Here is a 22,321-nt window from a genome sequence, read left to right on the forward strand (position 1 = left end):
CACTCCAGAGCTCTGTCTTCATCTAACAATACAAACAACTGTCTGCTGCCTCAATGTCACATTCATGGCCGTTCCATGTCACATACATCCTGCTGTGTGTTACTACGGGCAGCAAGCATGGAAATGGAAACATGTGGCTTTTAGGGCCCAGCAGCACACACAGTCCTACGGCTGACATGGAGGTGTCCCATGGGAAAGCCTAGTGCCCCGTTATGTTGTAGTCAACTGTGTTGTGGTGTGTTATGTTGTATTGATAATGTGTATTCTATTGAGGTGTGTTGTGTTGTATTGAGGTACTGTATGTCAGTTGATCTAGTGTTTGTATCCAAAATATAATTTTGTCCAAAGTTATGCATATGTTCTCCACCACAGAACGTTGCAGGGCAGTACATAGATTAATTGCCCTCTGTGTAGAAATTCATGCCGCTGTGAGCTTGTATATCGGCTATTTTCGGTGAGCAACACTACGCGCAACACAGTATATCAAGACAAGCCCTTAAATCGAAACCAAACTCGGCCGTGCACGCACGTGTCCAATCACCGAGCCCAATTGCACAACAGAGCGGCACAGACACAACGAGCGGTCCGTCTTAATGTGAGTGAGACAGATAAGTATGTGTAATGTATTGACAAAACACCTTATATCCCACTGTTCATTTCAATCTTATTTGTCAAGTAGGGGCCTGCATGCGCCCCCCTCTCTCTCTCTCCGTCAGACCAGTCTAATTTCACAATTTGAATTTGATCACCACCAAAACCTTTATCTGCTGCTGCTGATTGAGATCTATTGATTTATAAGCTGCCTTTTAATTAATATTCATTGATTTTGAACAGTAGCCTGATGTGTTGTTGTTTAATATTTCAATAAATAATTTCATTAAGTTCGCACTCTCATTTCATCCCGGCGCATAATTAGCTTTGTATTATTGTTTGTTTGCATCAGTGATTCAGTGCATACAGTACTAGAATCAACATAACCTTTTCCTTGATATTAAATTAATTTACTAAGGCTGCTTTGAAGCATGGACTGGCACACACAACCACAATGAAGACAAGTATTAATCTGGAGAGTGTATAAGAATGTTACTTCAGTAATGATATGGATTATTGTGGAACATATTCCCTACGTTAGCATAAGACATTTCGGGGCTCCACCTACATTTATCTGAAACTACGCCCCTGCTGTATGTTATATTCATGTATTGAGGTGTCTTGTGTTGTATTGAGGTATGTTATGTTACAATTTAGGAATTTAGCAGACGCTCTTAATCCAGAGCAATTTAGAATAAGCAAGGTAATACATCAATACATCAACATCAATACATCAAATGCATATAAGAAAAAGAACGTAGGTAGACCAGGCACCTATTCAGTAAACTTTATATAAAACCTAAAAAATTACATCAAACTTTCCTTAAACTGTATTGAGGTGTTTTATGTAGTATTCTATTGATACTAATGTATAGAGGGTATGCGCGTGACATCACTGTTGCTGGAAGTTATGTGGGAACGCCTACTGAGTGGCAAAAAACTAATTTCTGCCATTGACAGCCCATACATCAGAACAGAGAAGTCCTATCTGATTGTATTAAACAAAGTTAAACTCACCAACATTGCGGCTGTGCTGAAAGCTTTAATTATTCTCTTTCTATGTGCAAAGTTTTTGTTTCATAAAAATCCACCATAGGCATGTTATGAGCAACTTTCTGTAAAGACATTCTGTGCAGATGATTATTTTTCCAAGTGTCAGAGTTTCGGAAGCACTCGTTTTCAACAACACAACATCCTGCTGCCTCCTGCATTATGTGCAATTTAGAAACAGGTGGTATGCAGGGCCGTTGAGTGATTTGCAACTAGCACTTCCAAACTCCAATGCTCCATGCTGCTCAATGTTTTGCCACTCAGTCTAGATTAGGGGGGCGTGTCCCAGTGGACGTGCAGTCGTGCATACCCTCTATAGTTGAAATACAGATTTGTTGAATGCCTGATTCTGATTGGTCACAGCATATAGCACTGCTGCTCCTTTTACATGGCTATGGAAGCTGAAACTTGCAAGCAAATAAAATCATTTTAAAATCAATATTTGTAGATATTAATTTTCCAGTAAACACATGAGTTGCACTGTAGTAGTGCGTACGTTGGAATGTAATGTGTAGTGTGGTAGTGTAGTGTAGTGCGTATTAGAGTTTTAATTTCAAAGATCCCCGATAACCCTAGAGGGAGATAAAGACCTGTAATAGTCCATTTGGAACTCCCTCGAGGGTCCCTGGATCCCACGCTGAGAACCACTATACCAACTACAGTAGATGGCCGAAATAGCAGGACCTCTTCTTAATGCCCCAATTGTAACATCATCTAGATATAACACTTTTATGTTACTGTTGTGTATTGAACCATCTATGAAAGGACCACAAAGGAAATAAGCCTTCAAGCTTTTTTGCGTTTATCCTTTTGACTATTGTATGCACATGTTTTTTTACATGTACATGGGAATGTCAATAAAGAAGTAAATCAATTCAATATCCAATCATGGCCATGGGCGCACCTGGCATGATGATGCCTTCCTCTGGCAACAACCACTGTTACGGTGATCACTGAAAGTCTGCAAATGACTCGCTTCAGTTACCATCAACTCTCTGAACATGCTAATAACTTTCACTCTAACCACTATTAGCGCTTGTGTTTGTGAATTACTTTTTTTGCAATGAGGCCCATTTACAGAGAAAGGGGCAATTTGGCACCAAATATATGCATAATTAGAATTACCCAATTTAAATCTAAGCAAGCACCGAGATGCCGTTTGCTTGGCAGTTCAGTTAGGGGTGCGTTTCACCATTTGAGGGTGTTTCGAGAATGATTTTGTCTTATTTGGGTGGAGATCCGCTGATCCGATCGACTTCTCAACCTGAGCATCAATCCCAGATACTCAATGATAGAAATGCCCATTTTAAGTGGTCGGGCAGATCTCAAGATATTCTTGCGACACCCTCGCTCGCTCGCTCACTCAGAGATTTCGTAACAACAGGTAACAGATTTGCATTTACATTTCCACCACTTCTATAGCACAACCTTCGTGAACAAACATACCTGACAACTTGAAGAGCAGTTCAGAGGCCATCTTGACCGATATGTCCTGGGAGAAGAGGTCTTTCTGGGGGCGGGTCAGGGCCTCGGGGAGGCCAGCCATTGGCTCGCTCTTCTCGCTCGCCCCTAAAGTGCTGAAGGCCAGCAGGTGGGAGGGGGGCGGGGCCAGTTCCGCTGGGAGAGGGTCTACCTCCATAGGCTCCGCCTTCACCATCACCTTCTGGTACAGGGGGTCTTTGTCCTTGTTGTTCTCTGTGGAAGAAAAAGGAGAGTGATTGACAAGGGGCTGGATCAGGGGTCTTCAACAGGGGGTCCGGGACCCCTAGGGGGTCCTCAGAGTTACTACAGGGGGTCCTCCAAATCTTTGTGTGATAGAAACTCTTTTTCTCCTTTTTTATATTAACCGCTTGAACCCTAACTTTAGCCAAAAATAGCAGATCTACAAGCTCGCAACACCTCGCACTGCGAGGCGTTGTGAGCTTGTAGATCGGCTATTTCCGACAAAGAGGTTTGGTGTAGAGGGGAAAAAAGAGCACACTAAGTACAGAGTGAAAGGTCAAGTTTATTAAGTATTGACGGTTCAAGTGGTTACATATCTGATAACACAAATTCACATGAATCCAAAATACGCTGATGATTGTGCTGTCAAACGATGAAATGATATGGAATCTGGGGGTCCCTGCTTCATCTCTCTCTCCTTGGCCTGAAAACGTTTAAGACCCCTGAGCTAGATGAATGATTATGAGTATTGAAGGAAAATGTTCAACCTGGTGTTCATATTTTACAATAGAGGCAACAATTTCATGTTCAAAATATAAGAATGAAAAAGCTATAAGAATGAAATAGCTAAAATAGCCGATCTACAAGTCGTGGATTGGCCAAATCTATAACTCACAAATTCAATGTGTGAATTATTTTTCTTTAGAGGAAGAGTAAACATGTTCTTTTTACTGGACTGAATGAATCAGTCGCTACATCTGAGAATCCCCAGTGGCCCCAATTCAACCTCACAGTGCATGCGTCACGAATACAGACCTATTTTCTAGATGACAACCCTACTATCATTGCATCGGTTGGCCATTTGTATTCTGTCCAAATGGGAGGTTAATTGCTTTGCTCAAAGTACTAAATAGTTGATGAATTGCTGGGATTTTCTCTCTTTAATGTTTGGTCTGATATTGTCTGTGTACCAAACCCATATAATTGCATATTTTAATCGTGCAGGTGCCCACTCAGAACATGCCCCTGAATGTATGCCAGAGCCGTCCCTCCATCTGCCTTTCCACTGTTAGCTTTATTCTATCCCAGCCATTCTCAACTGGTGGGCTGCGGCCCACAGCAGACTGTGGGCCTACAACCCAATGCACTGGAAATACTCTATAGGGAGAAATAAAAAATAAAAAAAGAGATTGAGAGCGTACAGTCTTTTGAAAAGCATCCCAAGTATTATAGTATTTAAGTACAAAATACTGAACCCCTAACCCCCATGGACCTAACCAGGAACCTTCAATTTCACAAGAGGCCGATCTTCCCGAGCCACTGCCGCCCCACTGCCGGCTGTCTTCTCTACACTCTCCCCAAGACCAACAAGTAGGAGTTGGCAGTATGTGGGGGGAATGACAATTACAAAAATTGGGGAGAAAATGCAAAAATAATATAAAAATAAAACACAAAGCGTCTTTCGTTCTCCCCCCTTCCCCTCCAGACATGGGAGTAGGATGGCATTGAAGCCAAACACAAGGTGATTCGAAAGAAGACAATATGCCAATACCAGGGCATTCCCCCTCTGCAAAGCCGAGCTGAGCTGCATGGCATCTAGTTGTGTGATTATGGAGGGCAAGGGGCCACCGTCATGCAGTCGCTTGGGGGAGGGAGGGGGAGGAAGGAGGCACGTTACCGCGGGCTGGAGCAGGTTCACACAGGAGTCAAGCAGGGCAGGACACTAACACGTATCGTCACTATCAGATGTAAACCTTTTATGTCCAAAACCGTTACTTTTGAGGAAATGGCTAGAGGAACCTGTGTTCCAATGGATGCAATGACAAGCTTTTCATTGCATCCCAACCTGGCATACAGCATTGTGATCTTGTAGATCGTCCATTTGTGCTACTTTGGTGCGACACTGTCATACAGTACGAACTATGAATTATAAAAGGAGAAATAAATGAAAATAAATGAAATGTTGAAGATTGCGTGGTTAAAAGGTGTCTCTGGCCCGGACGGCTGGGGTAGCCTTCTGGGCACCTAGGCTGCTAATCCAGCCTGACAGAGCGTCACAGGTTCAACGACCTTTATTGCGTGTCTCGCCCCCATCTCTCTCTCTCCATTCTCGTCTACCGTTCATCTATTCTACAGTATGTATCAATAAAGGCAGAAAAAGGTCTCAAATATCTTAAAAATAAAAAAATATTAATAAAAAAAGGTGTCTCTGAGGTCAGTGTTTCTAAATGGATGTTTCTGAGGGAGTGTGTGTGTGTGTGTGTGTGTGTGTGTGTGTGTGTGTGTGTGTGTGTGTGTGTGTGTGTGTGTGTGTGTGTGTGTGTGTGCGCTTGCGTGTGTGCACACGCTTCCTTCGCTACCTTTACTAAATCCAGGTCTCATGTCACTGGCTTTCTAGGACAGATCTGAGAGCAGTGGTAGGGGAACAGGACCGGGGGAGTGGAGAGGGTCCCTGAGCGGGGGTGAAATGGTCTCACATGCTGCTCATCAGACGAGTTGAAAAGGTTACAAACAGGACGTCAGGCGGAGTGTCAGTGCAACAGTAAGCGACTGTGGGGATGGGGGGGGGGGGCTTGTTGTGGGTCGACACGCCAAGCGAGAGGAGGAGGAGACAGTGGAGTACAAAAGCGGCAAGGGGGGGGGGGGGGGGGGGGGAGTGCTACCATGGCCTTGCTGACACGGCGACTTGGGTCAGATTATTGGATATATGCAGTCCAATTTTGAGTTATTTGTACTTTACTCGAGCATTTCCAATTTCCAATACTTCTACTTCTACTCAACTAAACCTCAGATCCAATTATATTGTACTTTTACTCCACTGCATTTATTTGAAAACTTTAGTTACTAGTTACTGTTCAGATATACATTATAATATTACAAAACACACATAAACCACTTTAGCCCTATTCTATACATAGGCTATTTGAAAATAGCTGATCTACAAGCTCACAACGCGTCGCATCTATTTTCAAACATTTTGTACTTTTACTTTTGGTACTTTAAGTATATTTTGATACCAATACCTTTGTACTTTTACTCAAGTATGTTTTGAATTCTGGACTTTTACTTGTTAACAGAATATTTCTACACTGCAGTATTGATACTTTTACTTAAGTATAAAATGCGCTTACTGGGCGACCTGGGTCAGATTATTGGATATATGAATTTGGCAGGGAGTGGCGGATCCAAGGAGCAGGCAGGAAGGAGGGGGATGGAGGTTAGAGAGGAGAGGAGGGGAGGGATGGAAAGAGTGAGGAGGGACAGCAGACGGGGAGGGTTTACATGAGGGAGTGACCCTCTGTTGACCCTGCCACCCTCCCCTCACATTCCCCCCTCCTCGGCTGAGCCTGGTCACTGGCACGGGGGCCAGAGTGAGTCACTGTGACCTGAACTTGACCTACAGTGAAGCGCGTCTGTGACGGCCACCAGTGATGTGTGTGTATTGGGGAGGTCACATTTTTAATCCAGTCCGGTGAATTTCCCCTCGCACTTTTTGCATAAAGCAGAGCATAGGCAGCATTAGCGGCTGCAACAGTTAATAGAACTGGCCGGTTTAATAAAAAAAATATATAATTGTAATAAAAAAAATAAAAAAAAACAACAATATACAGACATAAAGACATGTCTGTACGGTGTCTGTCTCATTAACAGGTGCACCACAGGGTGTTGGACTCAGGGACCTGAGAGTTGTGGAAAGGGTTGCAGAAGCCGCCACAAAGGGATTCCCTAAATTTTTATCGTTAAAAGCTATAAAATAAAGAAATAAAGAACGTCCTATTGATGTGAGCATTATTACTGTTAATATCTTCAACAGCCTCTTTTACGGATATGTGATGGCAAATAAAGAACCATTAACCTGGATCACTTAAAACTACATATTGAACAGCAGGACATTTAATGTATTCTACATTAAGCCAGATGTTGCCTATAGAATATATACACAGTACAGTATATTCCAACTCATCGTTACATATTTTTCTTTTGGACTTATTAGTTCCATGGCTGCTGGCAGATGGTTCATACTGCCTTGATGTGACATCAGTTGACTGGGTGGTGGTAAACAAATGATTGAATTCATAATTTGCAGGGTTTGCGATGCAAGTGAAGGAGACACAAAGCAACTATTCATAGACGTTGGTGCATTTGTGTCAGGAGGGGTTAGGAAATAAAAACATCTACAATCAGTATGAAAGATATTGAAACCCAAATCACAAGTAGTTGTTCTTTCTATCAGCAGAAGAGTAGATTATCAACTGGATGTCCCTAAATGACGCTCCCGGGTGCCATGCAAGCAAATCTCCACATCAAGGACGGATCTGAGAACAGGGACTACACGACTAGCCTGCAAAATAACGTTTCAACATTGAATTATATTGCCGAAAAGCACAATCATGCACAACAGTCCCAAAATTAAGATTTTGTCAATACAATATGTTGCATGTTTCCTGGTGTCTCTGCCATCTAGTACTCATACCAACTAGGCACAGACTCGCTGATATCATGGGTTTGAGTCCAGCCCCATGATGACCTTATCACATGTTCACCCCTCTCTCTAACCTCTTTCCAGTCATTATATGCTGTGAGCATTACCCTAGCAATGATAATAGAATACTGTGCGGCCTTAATGAGTGTCTATACCACTATTTCCCAAACAGTGGGTCAGGACCCAGTTGTGGGTGGCAGACAGACTTTATGGGTCCCTTTGTTTTTTGTTTCATACATTTCGTTTTTTGATTATTATTATTATTCAAAATATTTACAAAAAACTATCAATTAAATTCAAAGGGCTTTATTGGCATGAGAAAACATACGTTTACATTGCCAAAGCAGAAGTGTACACGGTACAATACAATCAACTTACTAATATAATACAATCAAAATAAAATATGTACAATTTGAAGGGATGGAACAGTTTTCATGTATGGAGATTACTCTATGCAGACCATGATCGGTAGTCTATCCCAAAAAAGCTCAAAAGTCAATGATTTTTTCAGTAATTTCATGAAGAAATCAAAGAAAAATCGAAAGAATTACAAAGATTAGAACACAAATGCTTAAGTAGTAGTGCGAAGCGTAGATCTGCTATTTTCACTAGTTTGGGTCCAGGCAAACGTCTAATTTCTCTTTTGGGTCACGGGCTAAACATTTTTGGGAACCACAGGTCTATACATTGCGCTTGTGCACAACCCTATCCATTTAGAAAGAAAACTGACCAAAACTGACCAAAACAGACAAAAACAAACGATTTCTATTCATATTTGATATATTTCGCATTTATTTTTATGATGCATCTCTGTACAGAGCTTTGAGTGTGCCCTGTGTGTGAAGCACTGTACGCTCACAAGTCACAACTAAAGCGCAACTTGGCATGACTTTACAGTCCAGGACCAGTGGTAGCAGCCAGTGGGCCGGGGACACAGGCAAACCGACAGCCCACTAATCCCTCCATCAGGTGGCCGGAGTTGACTAGGAGCAGCCTGGGAGGGAGGGAGGGAGGGAGGGAGGACGACGGAGGTTTGGAACTAGAGCAGGGGCAGAGGGGAGGAGGAGGAGTGTGATGGGGAGGTGGGAGGAGGGGCAGGGTAGCGCCGCGAGGGCCAGGGTCAATCAAGGGACATGCAGTCTCTGTCTGTCTCTCTCTCTGTCTGTCTGTCTCACGGGCCCACCCTTGTCACGGGTTCACCACACACACACACACACACACACACACACACACACACGCACGCGCAGGAGTGGAGGGGATTGGTGGGTCACAACAACACACATGGTGACAAAGACTCTCACACACAGATACACACACTAAACCAACATGCAGTCGTGTCACACACAAACATACACATCACAGACATGAACGCAGTAACCACCCACAGGGGCAAACACACACGTACACAGACAGTGTCACTGTGCGTACTGTACCCCACGTAACTAGGTTAAACAGGCTCATGTCATTAATCAGAGAAACATGAAAGGAGATAGAGAACAGAACACGCGTAACACACACACACACACACACACACACACACACACACACACACACACACACACACACACACACACACACACACACACACACACACACACACACACACACACACACACACACACACACACACACACACACACACACACACACACACACACACACACACACACACACACACACACACACGATTAGGAGAAAACACAACCATTCTAACACCAACACACGACCGGCCATCAGACACATCAAATAATTCACATCCACCCTCTGCAACCCACACACACACACACAGCTAGGGCTTTTTGGATGGGGGCATGACCTTATGTACTGAAGCCATAAAAAGCAGCACTCAATCGTGCCACAATCCAGCTTTGGTGTGTGTGTGTGTGTGTGTGTGTGTGTGTGTGTGTGTGTGTGTGTGTGTGTGTGTGTGTGTGTGTGTGTGTGCTAGAGATGCTGTGATCTAGATTATTCACTTCTGATCTGATTACCGATTATGGCAGAATCAATACTGATCCGATACGATACAGATACAATATAGCACATATTTGATATATTTATATATGAAATATGATATATAAATAGTACAATAAATAAATAAATAAATAATAAGTACAATAAAATACAACTAAAATAAATGCACATATTTATGATTGGTAATTTTCGCTGTGATCTGATCCGTTCTACGTTTCTTTGGGCCGATATCGGGCAGATATCCGAACAGAAGATCGGATGAATGGGAATCGCTTGTGTGGCACCCCTAGTGTGTTTTTAGATATGGGAGTGTCCACCTCAAATCCTGCCTCGGCTCATTTAGAGGCGTTTCCTTTGCGAGCTTTAAATGACGCCGCCTACACTCCTCATGCATTGAAGGAAGCATGAGCTCAGTTCGGGGCCCTCCCCAGGTTGGCAGAGGGAGAGTAGAGCCCAGGATCACAGCTTAGGCAATTGGCACCGGGTGAAAAAATGGGTTACAAAAATCGTGGGATAAAAATTTAAGAAAAAAATAAATAAATGACGCCGCCTCGACAGCTGGCCGGCGTTGACTGTTTGCACACATACAGTAGCTGCTTCTTTAAGGCACGCTCAGACCACAGCCCCTCTGCAGGTGCACGGCACGCTGCTGTTAAGTGTACAATACGCACTTTGATGGGCCTGGGCATCACACTCCACAGCCCCATGACGAGACGGACAGCCAGAGTGACTGTTTCTTTCTGTTTCTGACCGCTCAACTTTGACCCCATGTGTCTCCTCCAATCAGCACAGGCGTAACGGGCTAAAGCTGTCTGGTTCTGTGTGTGTGAGTGTGTGCAGGGGCGTCACAAGGGGGGGAAAAGTGGGACTGAGTTACTAGGGCCCAAGGTGGGGTCTTAATTATTCTATACTTTAGCTATTGAAAAATAGCAGATATACAAGCTCACAAGCTTGTAGATCTGCTATTTTTGAAAACTCGTGAAAATGTATGTATATGTATTTTTTAAGCGAACATTTGTAACTCAAATTTTGCTTCTGTGGGGTCCCTCCCTGGAACTAAATATTTTGAGATGAGGGTCCGTGGCCAAATACATATAATTTTGGGGGTCCTTCACAAGAAAAGGTTTGAGCACCACTGACATAGAAACATGGGTTTTTCAAAAAAACCTTAGAAGGATTTGAAACATTCAGATTTTCACAATCTTTCAAAAATAGCAGATCTACAAGCTCACAGCGCTGCACCGAGTGCCGCGCTGTGAGCTTGTATATCTGCTATTTTTCAATAGTTAAAGCACAAAATAATTGCGCGGCCCGCAGTGAACCTTTGTACCCAGGGCCCAGAATTTGGTGCGACACCCCTGTGTGTGTGTACTGTACAGTCAAGTATGGGTATGGACACTGGTTATGACGCATAGCAACCATAACTGGAAAATAGGATAAGAAGAACAAAGGAGAAAGCGAATAAGGCATCATTACTGATTCAGAGCATGTGAGTGCATCTTATCACAGCCAGTGCTTTGATGCATCGACAGGCAGAATAAAAGAGATGGAGACTGACACACGGAACGACGGAGGGATAGAGGCAGGAAAATGAGGAAAGGAGGGAGAGATGGAGATGAGCGGGGAAAAGGGGGTTAGACCGGGGAGGAGGGAGAGAGAGATAGGGATGAGGAGAGGAGAATAGAATAGAAGGGGAAAGAGAGAGAGAACGAATAGAGAAGAGGAGCGCCAGGCAAGGAACACCCGAGGGGAAGAGGAGAGAGAGAGAGAGATAGAGAGAGAGAGAGGGAGGGAAAGAATAAAGGGAAAATGAGGCAGATGAGGAGGGTGGGGGGGGTGGAGGAAGAAGAGAGCATGAGGAAGAGATGACAACCTCTCCGCCCTCTCTCTCCCTCCTCCCTGTTAGATCCTTACTCTCTCTCTCTCTCTCTCTCTCTCTCTCTGTGTCTCTCTCTCCCTCTCTCTCCGACCTGCTCAGACAGCAGGGTGAAGAGTTCAGGCTCTTCAAAGACTGCAGTGTGGAGACGGAACCACAGCAGCCAAGCCCGGAGAGGACTCCACACTCGCACGCACGGCACGCACGTACACGCACACAGCTGCAAGCTAGCCGTTATTTCTGCTAGCTGCTAGCGTCGATCCTTGGAACAGCCAGCTTTAAATAGCCCAGCCTCCTGACAGTAGCCTGGAAGCACCCTCACGTCTGACTGTAACAGCGACGACGGTGGAAGACTTCCCCATAACAACGGCCCCCGGAACAGCCCTTATAAACCTCTCTCCAAAAAACAGCTTGTGTGAGTGCGCGTGTGCGTGTGTGTGTGTGTGTGTGTGTGTGTGGCTTATCTTAAGGAAAAGAGTGTTATCTTAGGAAGTCAGAGGCTGTGAGTGCACTTGTAGGCTGATTAATGATCTCTCCATAAAATGAGCCCATCGCTACATTGTGTTTAAATCTAGCCACCCAGGAAGTGGACACAGAGACCAGACTTGCCATGGTGGGAGGGAGGAGGGGAGGGAGAGACTGGCGAGAGAGAGTGGGAGAAAGCATAAGAGATGAGATAAAAGTCAGAGAGAGAATGAGAGCGAGCGAGAGAGTGAGAGAGGAGAGAAAAAGAGAGAAGAGAGAGAAAGTCAGTGGTTACTGTACTTTATGAGAGACATGGAGAGTGCGAGAGGAGAGAGAGATGGAGCTGGGGAAAGGAACAGAGATGGGGAGAGAGAGCGAGGTGGAGCGGGGGAGGGCGGTGCGGGTGCGGTGGTAAGGGAGGTCAGGGAGCGGGCACACAGAGAGGGCACGGCGAGGGCACCAGTCAGAGAGCTGTGGGGCTTTAGATAAAGTGATTGAGGCGCTGTGCCAGAGAGAGCCGTCTGCAGCTAGCCTGCATCAGGCAGCCTCACATACGTGTTGCATGCTGGGAATTTCTCCTCCCGAACACTCTGTACATATCTGGCGAGGTTATGGATAAATTATCAGCTTTAGACACGCCAAATGGTTTTGCTCTTTGAATGTGTTGGTGTGTGGGTGCATAAACGTGTATGCGTTTCCGGGGGCATGAGCAATTGTGAGAGCCTGTGTGAATCATTTCACCCAAAGGACTTGTCTCTGCACCCACCATCCCCTTTTTCTCCCATACAGTGTTTCCTTTCAATCACAGGCTCTCTAAGTAATTAGCCAGGGTGACAACCACTGCACAAATGACTGTCAAGCCTTTTAAGCGTATGTATGTGTGTGTGCGCGCGTGTGCGTGTGTCTGTTCATGCTGGGGGTATGTAATGAGTAAGTGTATAACCAGTCCAAAGTGTGATATCACACCTACAGTACAGTGAGGCTGGCATGGCAGCAGAGCTGTAAAATTAAATGTGTATTTTTATGTCCAGTTAATAATCATCAAGATATCGTCTTGGACTCAACGATTTCAACTGACTTTTCAATTATACGTCCCGAATTATTGAGGCCAACAAGTGCAAATAATAATTGTATGGTTCTCCAGTATGTGTCCAGTAAAATAACTGGGATTATAGTTTCAGCCATAATGGTGCAGGTCCAGTACAGTGCAGCAAGTACTATCTCACCTATAGTGGTGCCGAGTGGGTGGGTGACAGGCATGGACGTCACCAGCACTCTTGCCAGCCTGGTGTAGCCGACACACACACACACCCCACCATCTTGACCACATCCCACCAACACACCTACCTCACATTACTTACTCTATACACACACTCCCACCGCTACCTGTCTCTGTGTGGTGCCATGTACCTTCCTGCCCCTACAACACCAAAGCCCATCTGGCCCGGTCTGCTAGTGCTCAACTAGCTGCCGGCACCGGGGACTATTTAGCTGGGCATAATTAGCCCCCAGACACCAGGCAGCCTGGCTTTAACCAACACAGATGTGGGGGAGGTACTGCGACTATTGGAAACGCAGCCACTCGCCACCAGCAAACACCAGGTCATAAACGGGTAAAGGAGGGAGGGAGGGAGAGAGAGAGTGAGAGAAAGAAGAAAGGATAAGACACTGGGGGAGAAGAGGGGAAGCTGGAGAGGAGACAGGAGGTAGAGGAGTGAGAGACAGAAAGGAGGGAAAGGAGAAGGAGTGTGTGTGGGGGGTGGGGGGGGGGGGGGGGGAGGCGGGGTGGAAGGAGAAGTGACCTAGTTAGAGAGATGATGCAAGTCGTGTTACAGCACAACAGACCATAATGATGACAACCCAGTACCGCTGCTGCTGACTGGCCAATGAATGGTGGGGGGAATTCAATTAAGGCTCTATGTCTTATTGGCCATGCTGGTTAGGAGAGGAATGAGGAGACAGGCATTTATTTCACAGTCAAACAGCCGTGGTGGCACAATGCTTTAAGTCTAATCTGCACCCAATCCCATTTTCTTATTTGTGTCCTCCTGACTGCGTTACACTGCACTGGAGTCGACCTTTGTATCAGCCAGGGCGGGGGGGAGGGGGGGGGGGGGGGGGACTGGGGCTCAGGGAGGGGTTACAGTTGAGACGGTCTTCAACCACCAAGACCTTGTGGCCGTCGAAACGCAGCGTGACCGCATGACAGGACTGACCTTCCTCATAGCTACAGTACACCCCCCACCTCTCCCTCTCTCTCTTTCCCCTTCTCTTCGCGTCTCTCTCTCTCTCTCTCTCTCTCCTTCCTCCTGCCCTCCCCTCCCGAGGTCATGTGAGGGTCTAGTCTCGGTGTCAGAGCTGTCACTCCAGACGGCCCTGCTCCATCCTACAAGCCGCCCCCGCTGTTGCCATGGCGATGGACGGCACTGCGCTCCGAGGGCTGTGAGGGGGCAGAGAGACAGAGAGAGAGACACAGAGAGAGAGAGAGAGAGAGAGAGAGAGAGACAGAGAGAGAGAGAGAGGAGAAAGGTAACGAGGGAAAGAGGGAGCCGGTGGAATGAGATGGAGAGGAGAGGAGACGAGCGCTGCGGCATCTTGTGCCTAACCCAGGTCAGAGGAGAGAAGGATAAACGTTGAAGATAGCCACGCTGCTTAAGGACAAAAACAGGAGGATAGAAGGATAATGTTAGAACTGGAGGAAGTTAAGAGAGAGAGATAGAGATAGAAAGAGCAAGGGATAGAGGGAGGGAGGGGAAGGAAAGAGAGATAGAGGGTGATGAAACAAAGAACAAAGGCGAGAGAAGCACATTGGAGGAATCACTTGCACGCGCGTGCGTGCACACACACACACACACACACACACAACCCCAATATCTAATTTTCCCTTTCTCCGTTGCTTACAAGCAACAAATCTAATCTCGCTCTCACACACACAAGCAGCCACAGACACACAGAAATGCCCATGCGCGCGAGGCAGACATAAACCCACACACAGATCCGCATGTATCACACACACACGCAGACATGCGCGTGCACTCACACACACAGGGGGAACGTGACCTGGGGGCAGGCAGCAGAGCAGCACACGTGTAGTACCGCAGCGCTCACAGCCAGCATGACTCACTCCAACACCAGCCTTACAGCCAGAACAATGGCAGCTGGTGTGTGATGGGTCCGTCTCTCACGCACATGCGTACACACGCACGCACATACACACGCCGTTCTCTAAGTCTTAATACACACACATCACAAATACTCACAAATACGCACAATATAAATACACATTTTAACCCACTCTCTGTCCCTCTCACGATTGCTGATGAGGGTCAAGGGGATGAGGGCCCAAGTCTCCGCACTCATGCTTTCAACTAGGGCATTAACGACTTGTGATTTTTGCAAGTCGACTCGACTCAGTAAAAAGTTGAAGTCGACTTTATCGTTTGATGACGTCATCACATTGACGGCGTGAACAGGGGACAAAACCCGAAAATGACTTCCCTCTGGGCTTCATAGAATAGCCTAAAAGTGATCCTTTCTCTCTTAACTCATTCTGAGCCCAGGACATTAACGGATTAGGGGGTCCAGAGTGCCCCCTCCCGGCCCCATTAACGGCCGCTGTCTTATTTTGAAGGCCAGAAGTCTAGACCGGAAGTACTTCCGGTCTGACGTCATCGGATCGTGCGCCGGAACCGATGCGTGTCCACGTGGAGTTGTGTAATGGCCGACCGGGAGCTTTTATAACTGTGTAAAATAAGCGAGCATCTGCCTCCATCCTAGCTTCTAAAGTGTAGTTTTGAGATAATGGACATTAAAGATGAGATCGGCCGTCCACCTCAATGTTATGGGATGACTATTGTGTGCTCGTGGAGCCGTGATGATGACAAATCAGCGCGGATTTCGTCTCCGGAGCGTCGGCCATTGTACTAGGTATTTTTACTCGCCGTTACAGTAATATATTACTTTTCACGCGACATCGCATGAATGGCTCTATAGATACTCTATTACTTTTCACGCGACATCCCGTGAAAGGCGCTGATTGAGTTAATATGGCTTTTGTTTTGATGTTAATATTATATATTCCACTGCAACCAGCATTGAATAATAATCTCAATTCCAATGTAATGTTGGATCCAACAGGATAAAGTTGGTGGCTACTGTTACGACTGCCACTGTCTGTCCAACCTGTCAATGTGACACTGTCTGTCTTTCTGTCCAGCCTGTCAATGTGACAGACTGGAGACATTTTATTTATTTATTTTTGTTCAACTTTCTACTTTCCCTGGTGGGAGTCGACTTGTGTAATGAAGTTGACTGAGTCGACTTGTCGACTTTTTGGTTAATGCCCTACTTTGAAAACACATGGACACTGCCTACACAGTACACACCCACACACACTGTATGACATGCAGGCTTGCTAATGCTTTATTAACGTGGGACAAAAAGTGATTTTGGTCCATATTCGAACGTATAGAACGCACAATGACACGCACGTGTGCATGCATGCCACGATGCACTAGAGTGCTTTAGTTAGCATTTTCACAAATGTAGCTTGATTTGACCGTAATGGACTATACAATGGGCCTATACAACACATTGCTGGGGTGAGCCAAATGTGTGACCTATCTATACTATAATTTTGCGAATGTCTGAGTGAGTGAGTGTCTGTCTGTCTGTCACAGCGTTTCTCCTTGGTGGCTGGAGCAATTGATCTGAAATCGCATCACCATCAGCATATGAACACACCTGACATAACTGTGAAGCCCGTTTGTCACTTTCACAAATCGTATGCTGTATATTAGCATTTTTATGGTGTATCTATATCTATTTAGCCTACAGTACCTTTTGTGACCACACATGTTAAGGGAGGGGCGCTGTTGTTCAGGCCATGCACAATCACACACAAACCCACACACACACACACACACGGGGGGGGGGGGGGGGGGGGGAGTGTGTGTGTGTGCAGGCGGGCGGGCGGGCGGGCGGGGGGGGTTCTGGCCCCGTTACAGATGTTGTCCAAAAATCATGCAGATCGGTACACAGTATCTCTGTAGCCGTTACATGGAACGGGTATTTCTTACATTGATGCTCCTACATATTAGCATGCAAGCACCAGTTAAAGTTACTTTCCATCCCTCATATACTGTGTGCACAGTGCACATCCCATAACCCACACACTGCACATCATTTCGGAGCTCATATCTTTGAACGGGTAAGGGCTAGTAGATGTAATTTAACATAGTCAACAATTTGGTTACATTATAAAACAAAGCAGTCTCAATTCCCTTAACATCTGAAATGCTAATATACAACTAGATATTGTTTTGTGAAGAACAATGAATCATAATGATCACTTGCATGTCCATAATTCTGTACGCCATATGCATCCATCCCTATAAAGTAGAACAATGCTTTCCCCCCCTCATGTTCGTGTATCCCTAGTGGCTATTTCTATTTGTACAATGTGATACATACTTGAGCAAATTACACACTTGTTAGGGTGAGGGACACACTTCAGCAGCCCACACTGGACAAACACCTCTAACAAACGCACTTGAACGAGACCCGGCGCTTGATAGTGTTTTGGGTGGGGAGAGGACTAAAAATAAGCAGCTAAACTTTCATTAGCAGTGACACGAGGTGAAGAGTAATTGGGACCAAGCAAAAAAAATAAAAACAAAACACAAGTGGCGATACAGAGGCAGCAAAAAGGCAGATGGCAACATGATTGATCATGTATGAAAAAGCATAATAATCACACAATTGTAGTTTTCCACTATTAATCGTCAAATATTTGCACACCTGAAATATTTCCTGTAGTTTCATTTATAACACATGCTGTGACTGGGAACTGTCAATGTGCTGCTGTTTGCTGAAGCACTTAGGCTGACTGTGATCACCATCTAACAGAATCATCATCATCATCATCATCATCGTTTTAGCCTTATACGCTGTGAAAACAAAAGGGTCTGCGGAGACTTGAATGCCAAGACTGAGAATGCCAATCCTCAGTGTTAATTCATTCATCTGTAACTCCAAGACCAATACCGGTTCATTTGGTTATACAAATTAACACTCAAGAGATAAGTTAACACTTTAACCCTGCAAGACCCGAATTAATTTCTACTGGCCAAAAAAAATAAAAAAAATCAGATGGTGTTGTAGGAGTCATCATAAATCATACTCTAATTTGCATTTTGGGGATATTTTTCACAATAATAACACATGTACATGTTCTAGACATTCTAATGATCACGAAAAAAAAAATTACAGGCATTTTACTTATGTTTTTGTGAGGAATAGCTTCAGTTAAAAAGTGAGATGTTGTTCGTCCAGACGCTGGAATTTCAACTTCTCTGGGAGGTGTGAATGTCAGCCTCTGTGGGGGGTATTTATATGCAAATATCGTGGCCAATGGCATTGTAATACTAAACAATAGGATTTAATGGTGATGTTAATGTGAAAAAAGAACAGGAAAACTAATTATACATTTTTTTAAAAAGCAACACTGGGCCTTGCAGGGTTAAAGTGTACAACCACTGACCTATGAGATGGTCTATTTATGCTTCCTGCTTGGAAGTCATAAAATACCCTCTTTGACTTGACATACATGTTTTATCCACTACATTGTCGTACGAGAAGTAGCAAAAATAGCTGTTCTTCACGCTTTTTGCAAGCTTGTAGATCTGTGAGCTTGTGAATATGTCGTACTATTTTTGAAACTATTAGAAAATGTGCCCAACATAGTGACTCCAGGGTTAATGTGGTGTTTCGTAAAGAATACATGAGGAATGTTTCCTTGTCTGTGGAGAGGAGGTGGAGAAGGCCGGGGCAGTGGGGGGTTTGGGATGGGGTTTTAGGTGTAATGTAGCGCATGGATACACCTTGATCGATGGCTTTGTTTTGGAGTGGGATTTCACGGGAGAGGCGAAGACTATATCGACTGCACAACATAAAAATAAGGCAAAGAATTGACCCTGAGCCTACCGGTGCCCCTCCTTCACCACAGCTTAAGATAGAGAGAGGGAGAGCGAGAGAGAGACAAGAGAGAGAGAGGCGAGATAAAGGGATGGATGGAGAGAAAATGGAGGGCTGAGAGGAGTGTGACCTGTGTACACTGGGGACACAAAGTCTTTTCCGGCCAAAAGATTGTGCAGCTGAGACCAGAGACAAAGCAAAGATGAGCTTCTTCTGCAGACAGCCTCTGTTCACCTTTAACAACAACTACATTTATGGCTGCTTCTTTCTTTTCTGAGATGGGAGCCAGGGTTGGAAAACAGAAACCTTTTATGGCGCTCCACAGCATGACCCTTGACCTGCAGCGAGCCCTCCCGAGCTTGATGTGAGACACTCGGAGACCGTCCCCATCAGCAGCACAACAAATAAAAGTGTATAAAGTGTGCGACCTGAGCCTAACCCACCCACACACACGGTTAAAATCACACTCGTGTGAACTGAGCGGTGGTGTGTGTGTGTGTGTGTGTGTGTGTGTGTGTGTGTGTGTGTGTGTGTGTGTGTGTGTGTGTGTGTGTGTGTCCCCTGTGTGTGTGTGTGTGTGTGTGTGTGTGTGCCCCCTGTGTGTGTTTGTGTGTGAGTGTGCCTGGCCTATGCCTGGCCTATCCTGAACAACAGCGCCCCTCCCTTAACATGTGTGGTCAGAAAAGGTTACTGCAGGCTACATACCCGGAGACAGACAGACAGACAGACAGACAAACAGACAAACAGACAGACAGACAGACCCACACACACGGCCACGTATAGGAGCGTTGTGACCACCGCTCAAAAAATATTATGATTGATGAACATTTTAGATCAGGGGTCTTAAAATTTTTCAGGCCAAAGACTCCTTAGTTGAGAGAGAGATGAAGCAGGGCCCCCCACTACCTTATCATAGATTCCATAATAGTTTCATTGTTTGACAGCACAATCATCAGTGTATCTTGGATTCATGTCAATTTGTGTTTTCAGATATTTAATCACTTGAACCGTCAATACTTAATAAACTTTTCCTTTCACTCTGTACTTAGTCTGCTCTTTTTCCCCTCTACACCTAACCACTTTTGCCGAAAATAGCCGATCTACAAGCTCACAACGCCTCGCACTGCGAGGCGTTGTGAGCTTGTAGATCGGCTATTTTTGGCTAAAGTTCTCAGAATATGGACACTAGGGTTCAAGTGGTTAATATAAAAAAGAAGAAAAAAAAGTTTCTAAAACGTTTCTATCACTCAAAGATTTGGAGGACCCCCTGTAGTAACTCTGAGGAACCCCCTGTTGAAGACCCATGTTTTAGATTAATAAATTGTTGCCAACTGTATCGTGCTTAGCATGCTGGTGTGTGGCATTTAGGTTGTGGTGCTGTGTAAATAATGTTTTTAGAGGTGTATCACCATCAATACGGATTAAATTTAAAGCACATTTCCAGATTTAGAGGGGATTACTAGGCTGCTAGGAGGCAGAATGGTTTGTGACTGGTTGATGCCCGGGTCAGCCTGGGGTTTGTGGGGCTCATTTGAATATGATGTTCTACCACCCCTGTGTGCTTGGTGAAGTGGACAGCTGGAAAATGGAAATTCTATGGTAGTTCTTTATGGAACCATTTCTAATAGTTTATAAAGAATCCATGTAGTTCTTCTTTCCCTTTTCCATCTAGAGCAGGGCTATGCAAGTTAAAGTACCGTGCTGAATTCAATATGAAGTATGTCAGTGTCTATTCACAGTTTTGGTCCTATATCGTACATAAACATAGACCTTTTTCCCACGTATGTCTTTATTTTTAGATGAGTATTTGATAGCCATTAAAATGTGTGATCTTTTCTCCATGGACTAAGAAATCAGCTCTTTGAAATCAATTAAACGCAATTTTAACTTAACTTTGACAATAAATAACTGCACCATTATATTTAGCTTGCTAGATTACCCATCACAAGCAACATAGTTTTTCATACCATACTGAAATGAATGAAAGCCAAAGGCTTCCTTCAAATGAATTCCGTCCTTGTCCCTTGTTTGCCCATATATGGAGATCCCTGATGTCATCAATATTAAGCCCATAGCTTGGAATGCCCATATATGGACATTGTCCATTGTGTGAGTCTCATGGGGTCTATAACATAAGACATCTATGATGTCAGATGTCAGTCATATCCATATTTGGGAAAATATTCTTGTCCACAGTTTGTCCAAACGCAACTCGAATTTCACTTGCAAATGAATTCCGTCCTGTGCGAAATCCATCCTGTGCGTTTCGCCCCTAGGGCGACTTACTGGTGTAAAGTATACTGAGAGTTGTAGTCAATGAAATAAACAGCATGGTCCTTTAATGTAATGTATGACAGGCGAAGCTGACAACCATGCGCCAATCAATCGTGCATTTGTTAAGATGCATGTCTGTGCGTCTGTAGCCAGATAGTCAATCCCACCAGATCTTTCTTCCTGTGTCCCATACACCGTCATCCTCTCCGCTGTCCTACTGTCTATTTCAGTGAGTAGGCACATACCGTAGGGGAGTGTACCAATAAATCTACTTTTAACAAGAGCAACTACAATGTAAGCAAAGATCACAAGATGATTAACAAGTTCAGTAATAGCCAGTGATATACTTCAAATTCTTGTTAGCAATCTCTTTGAATAACTAGGTGTCAATTATCTTGATGTATGGAATGGCAGATTTATTTCAAAAGCTGGATAATGCAATGAAACTCTTCATATGCATGATATATAGAGTATACGTCTACGTACCAAATGCCCTACCTGACAGTTTTATCAGCAGCTCCGAGGCCACTTTGATGTTGATGTCCTGGTTCAGCAGGCTGTTCTTGGCCCTGGGGCTTCCCTCCCGTGGTTTGAGAGGCACCTTTGGGCGCTCCGTAACCCCCGTCGGCTCCACCTGGCTGAAGGCAGCAGGGAAGCTTGGCTGTCCCTGGCCCTGGGACTGGGAGGCGGGCCTGGGGCTCAGGGCCTCCTCAGCCTGGGGCTCCTCCTTCAGGTATAACGGAGACTTGAGAGCCTCTCTCTGGTTGGCCGCTGGAAAGGAGGGAGGAAGAAGAGACAGAGAAGCGGTTAAAAGGGATGGAAAGACTGTAGGAGCCTTGCATGGGGTGTTTTGTTTTGTGTATTAGATTGCACGAAACACGAGTGTGCCTACAAATCATATATATACTGTACACGTTGGTTAAAAAAGCAATCGAGGATAAAACACAATAAAGTCCAGGACTTATTTGCATTGT

The 22,321-nt window shown here is 44.9% G+C and overlaps 1 protein-coding gene across 1 annotated transcript in view; it reads right to left on the reverse strand.

Annotated features, from left to right (window-relative positions):
- znf827 (zinc finger protein 827) overlaps positions 1 to 22,321 on the reverse strand; it is a 144,594-nt gene that overhangs the window by 46,774 nt on the left and 75,499 nt on the right. The window contains exons 5-6 of the mRNA XM_080722261.1: positions 21,846 to 22,118; positions 3,088 to 3,336 (exon numbers count right to left, since the gene is read on the reverse strand). Of these exons, the coding sequence (XP_080578387.1) occupies positions 3,088 to 3,336; positions 21,846 to 22,118 (522 nt within the window). The remainder of the gene's footprint in view (positions 1 to 3,087; positions 3,337 to 21,845; positions 22,119 to 22,321) is intronic.

The sequence above is a fragment of the Nannobrachium achirus genome, assembly GCF_963921795.1.
Source record: "Nannobrachium achirus genome assembly, chromosome: 3".
Taxonomy (NCBI): Eukaryota; Metazoa; Chordata; class Actinopteri; order Myctophiformes; family Myctophidae; genus Nannobrachium; species Nannobrachium achirus.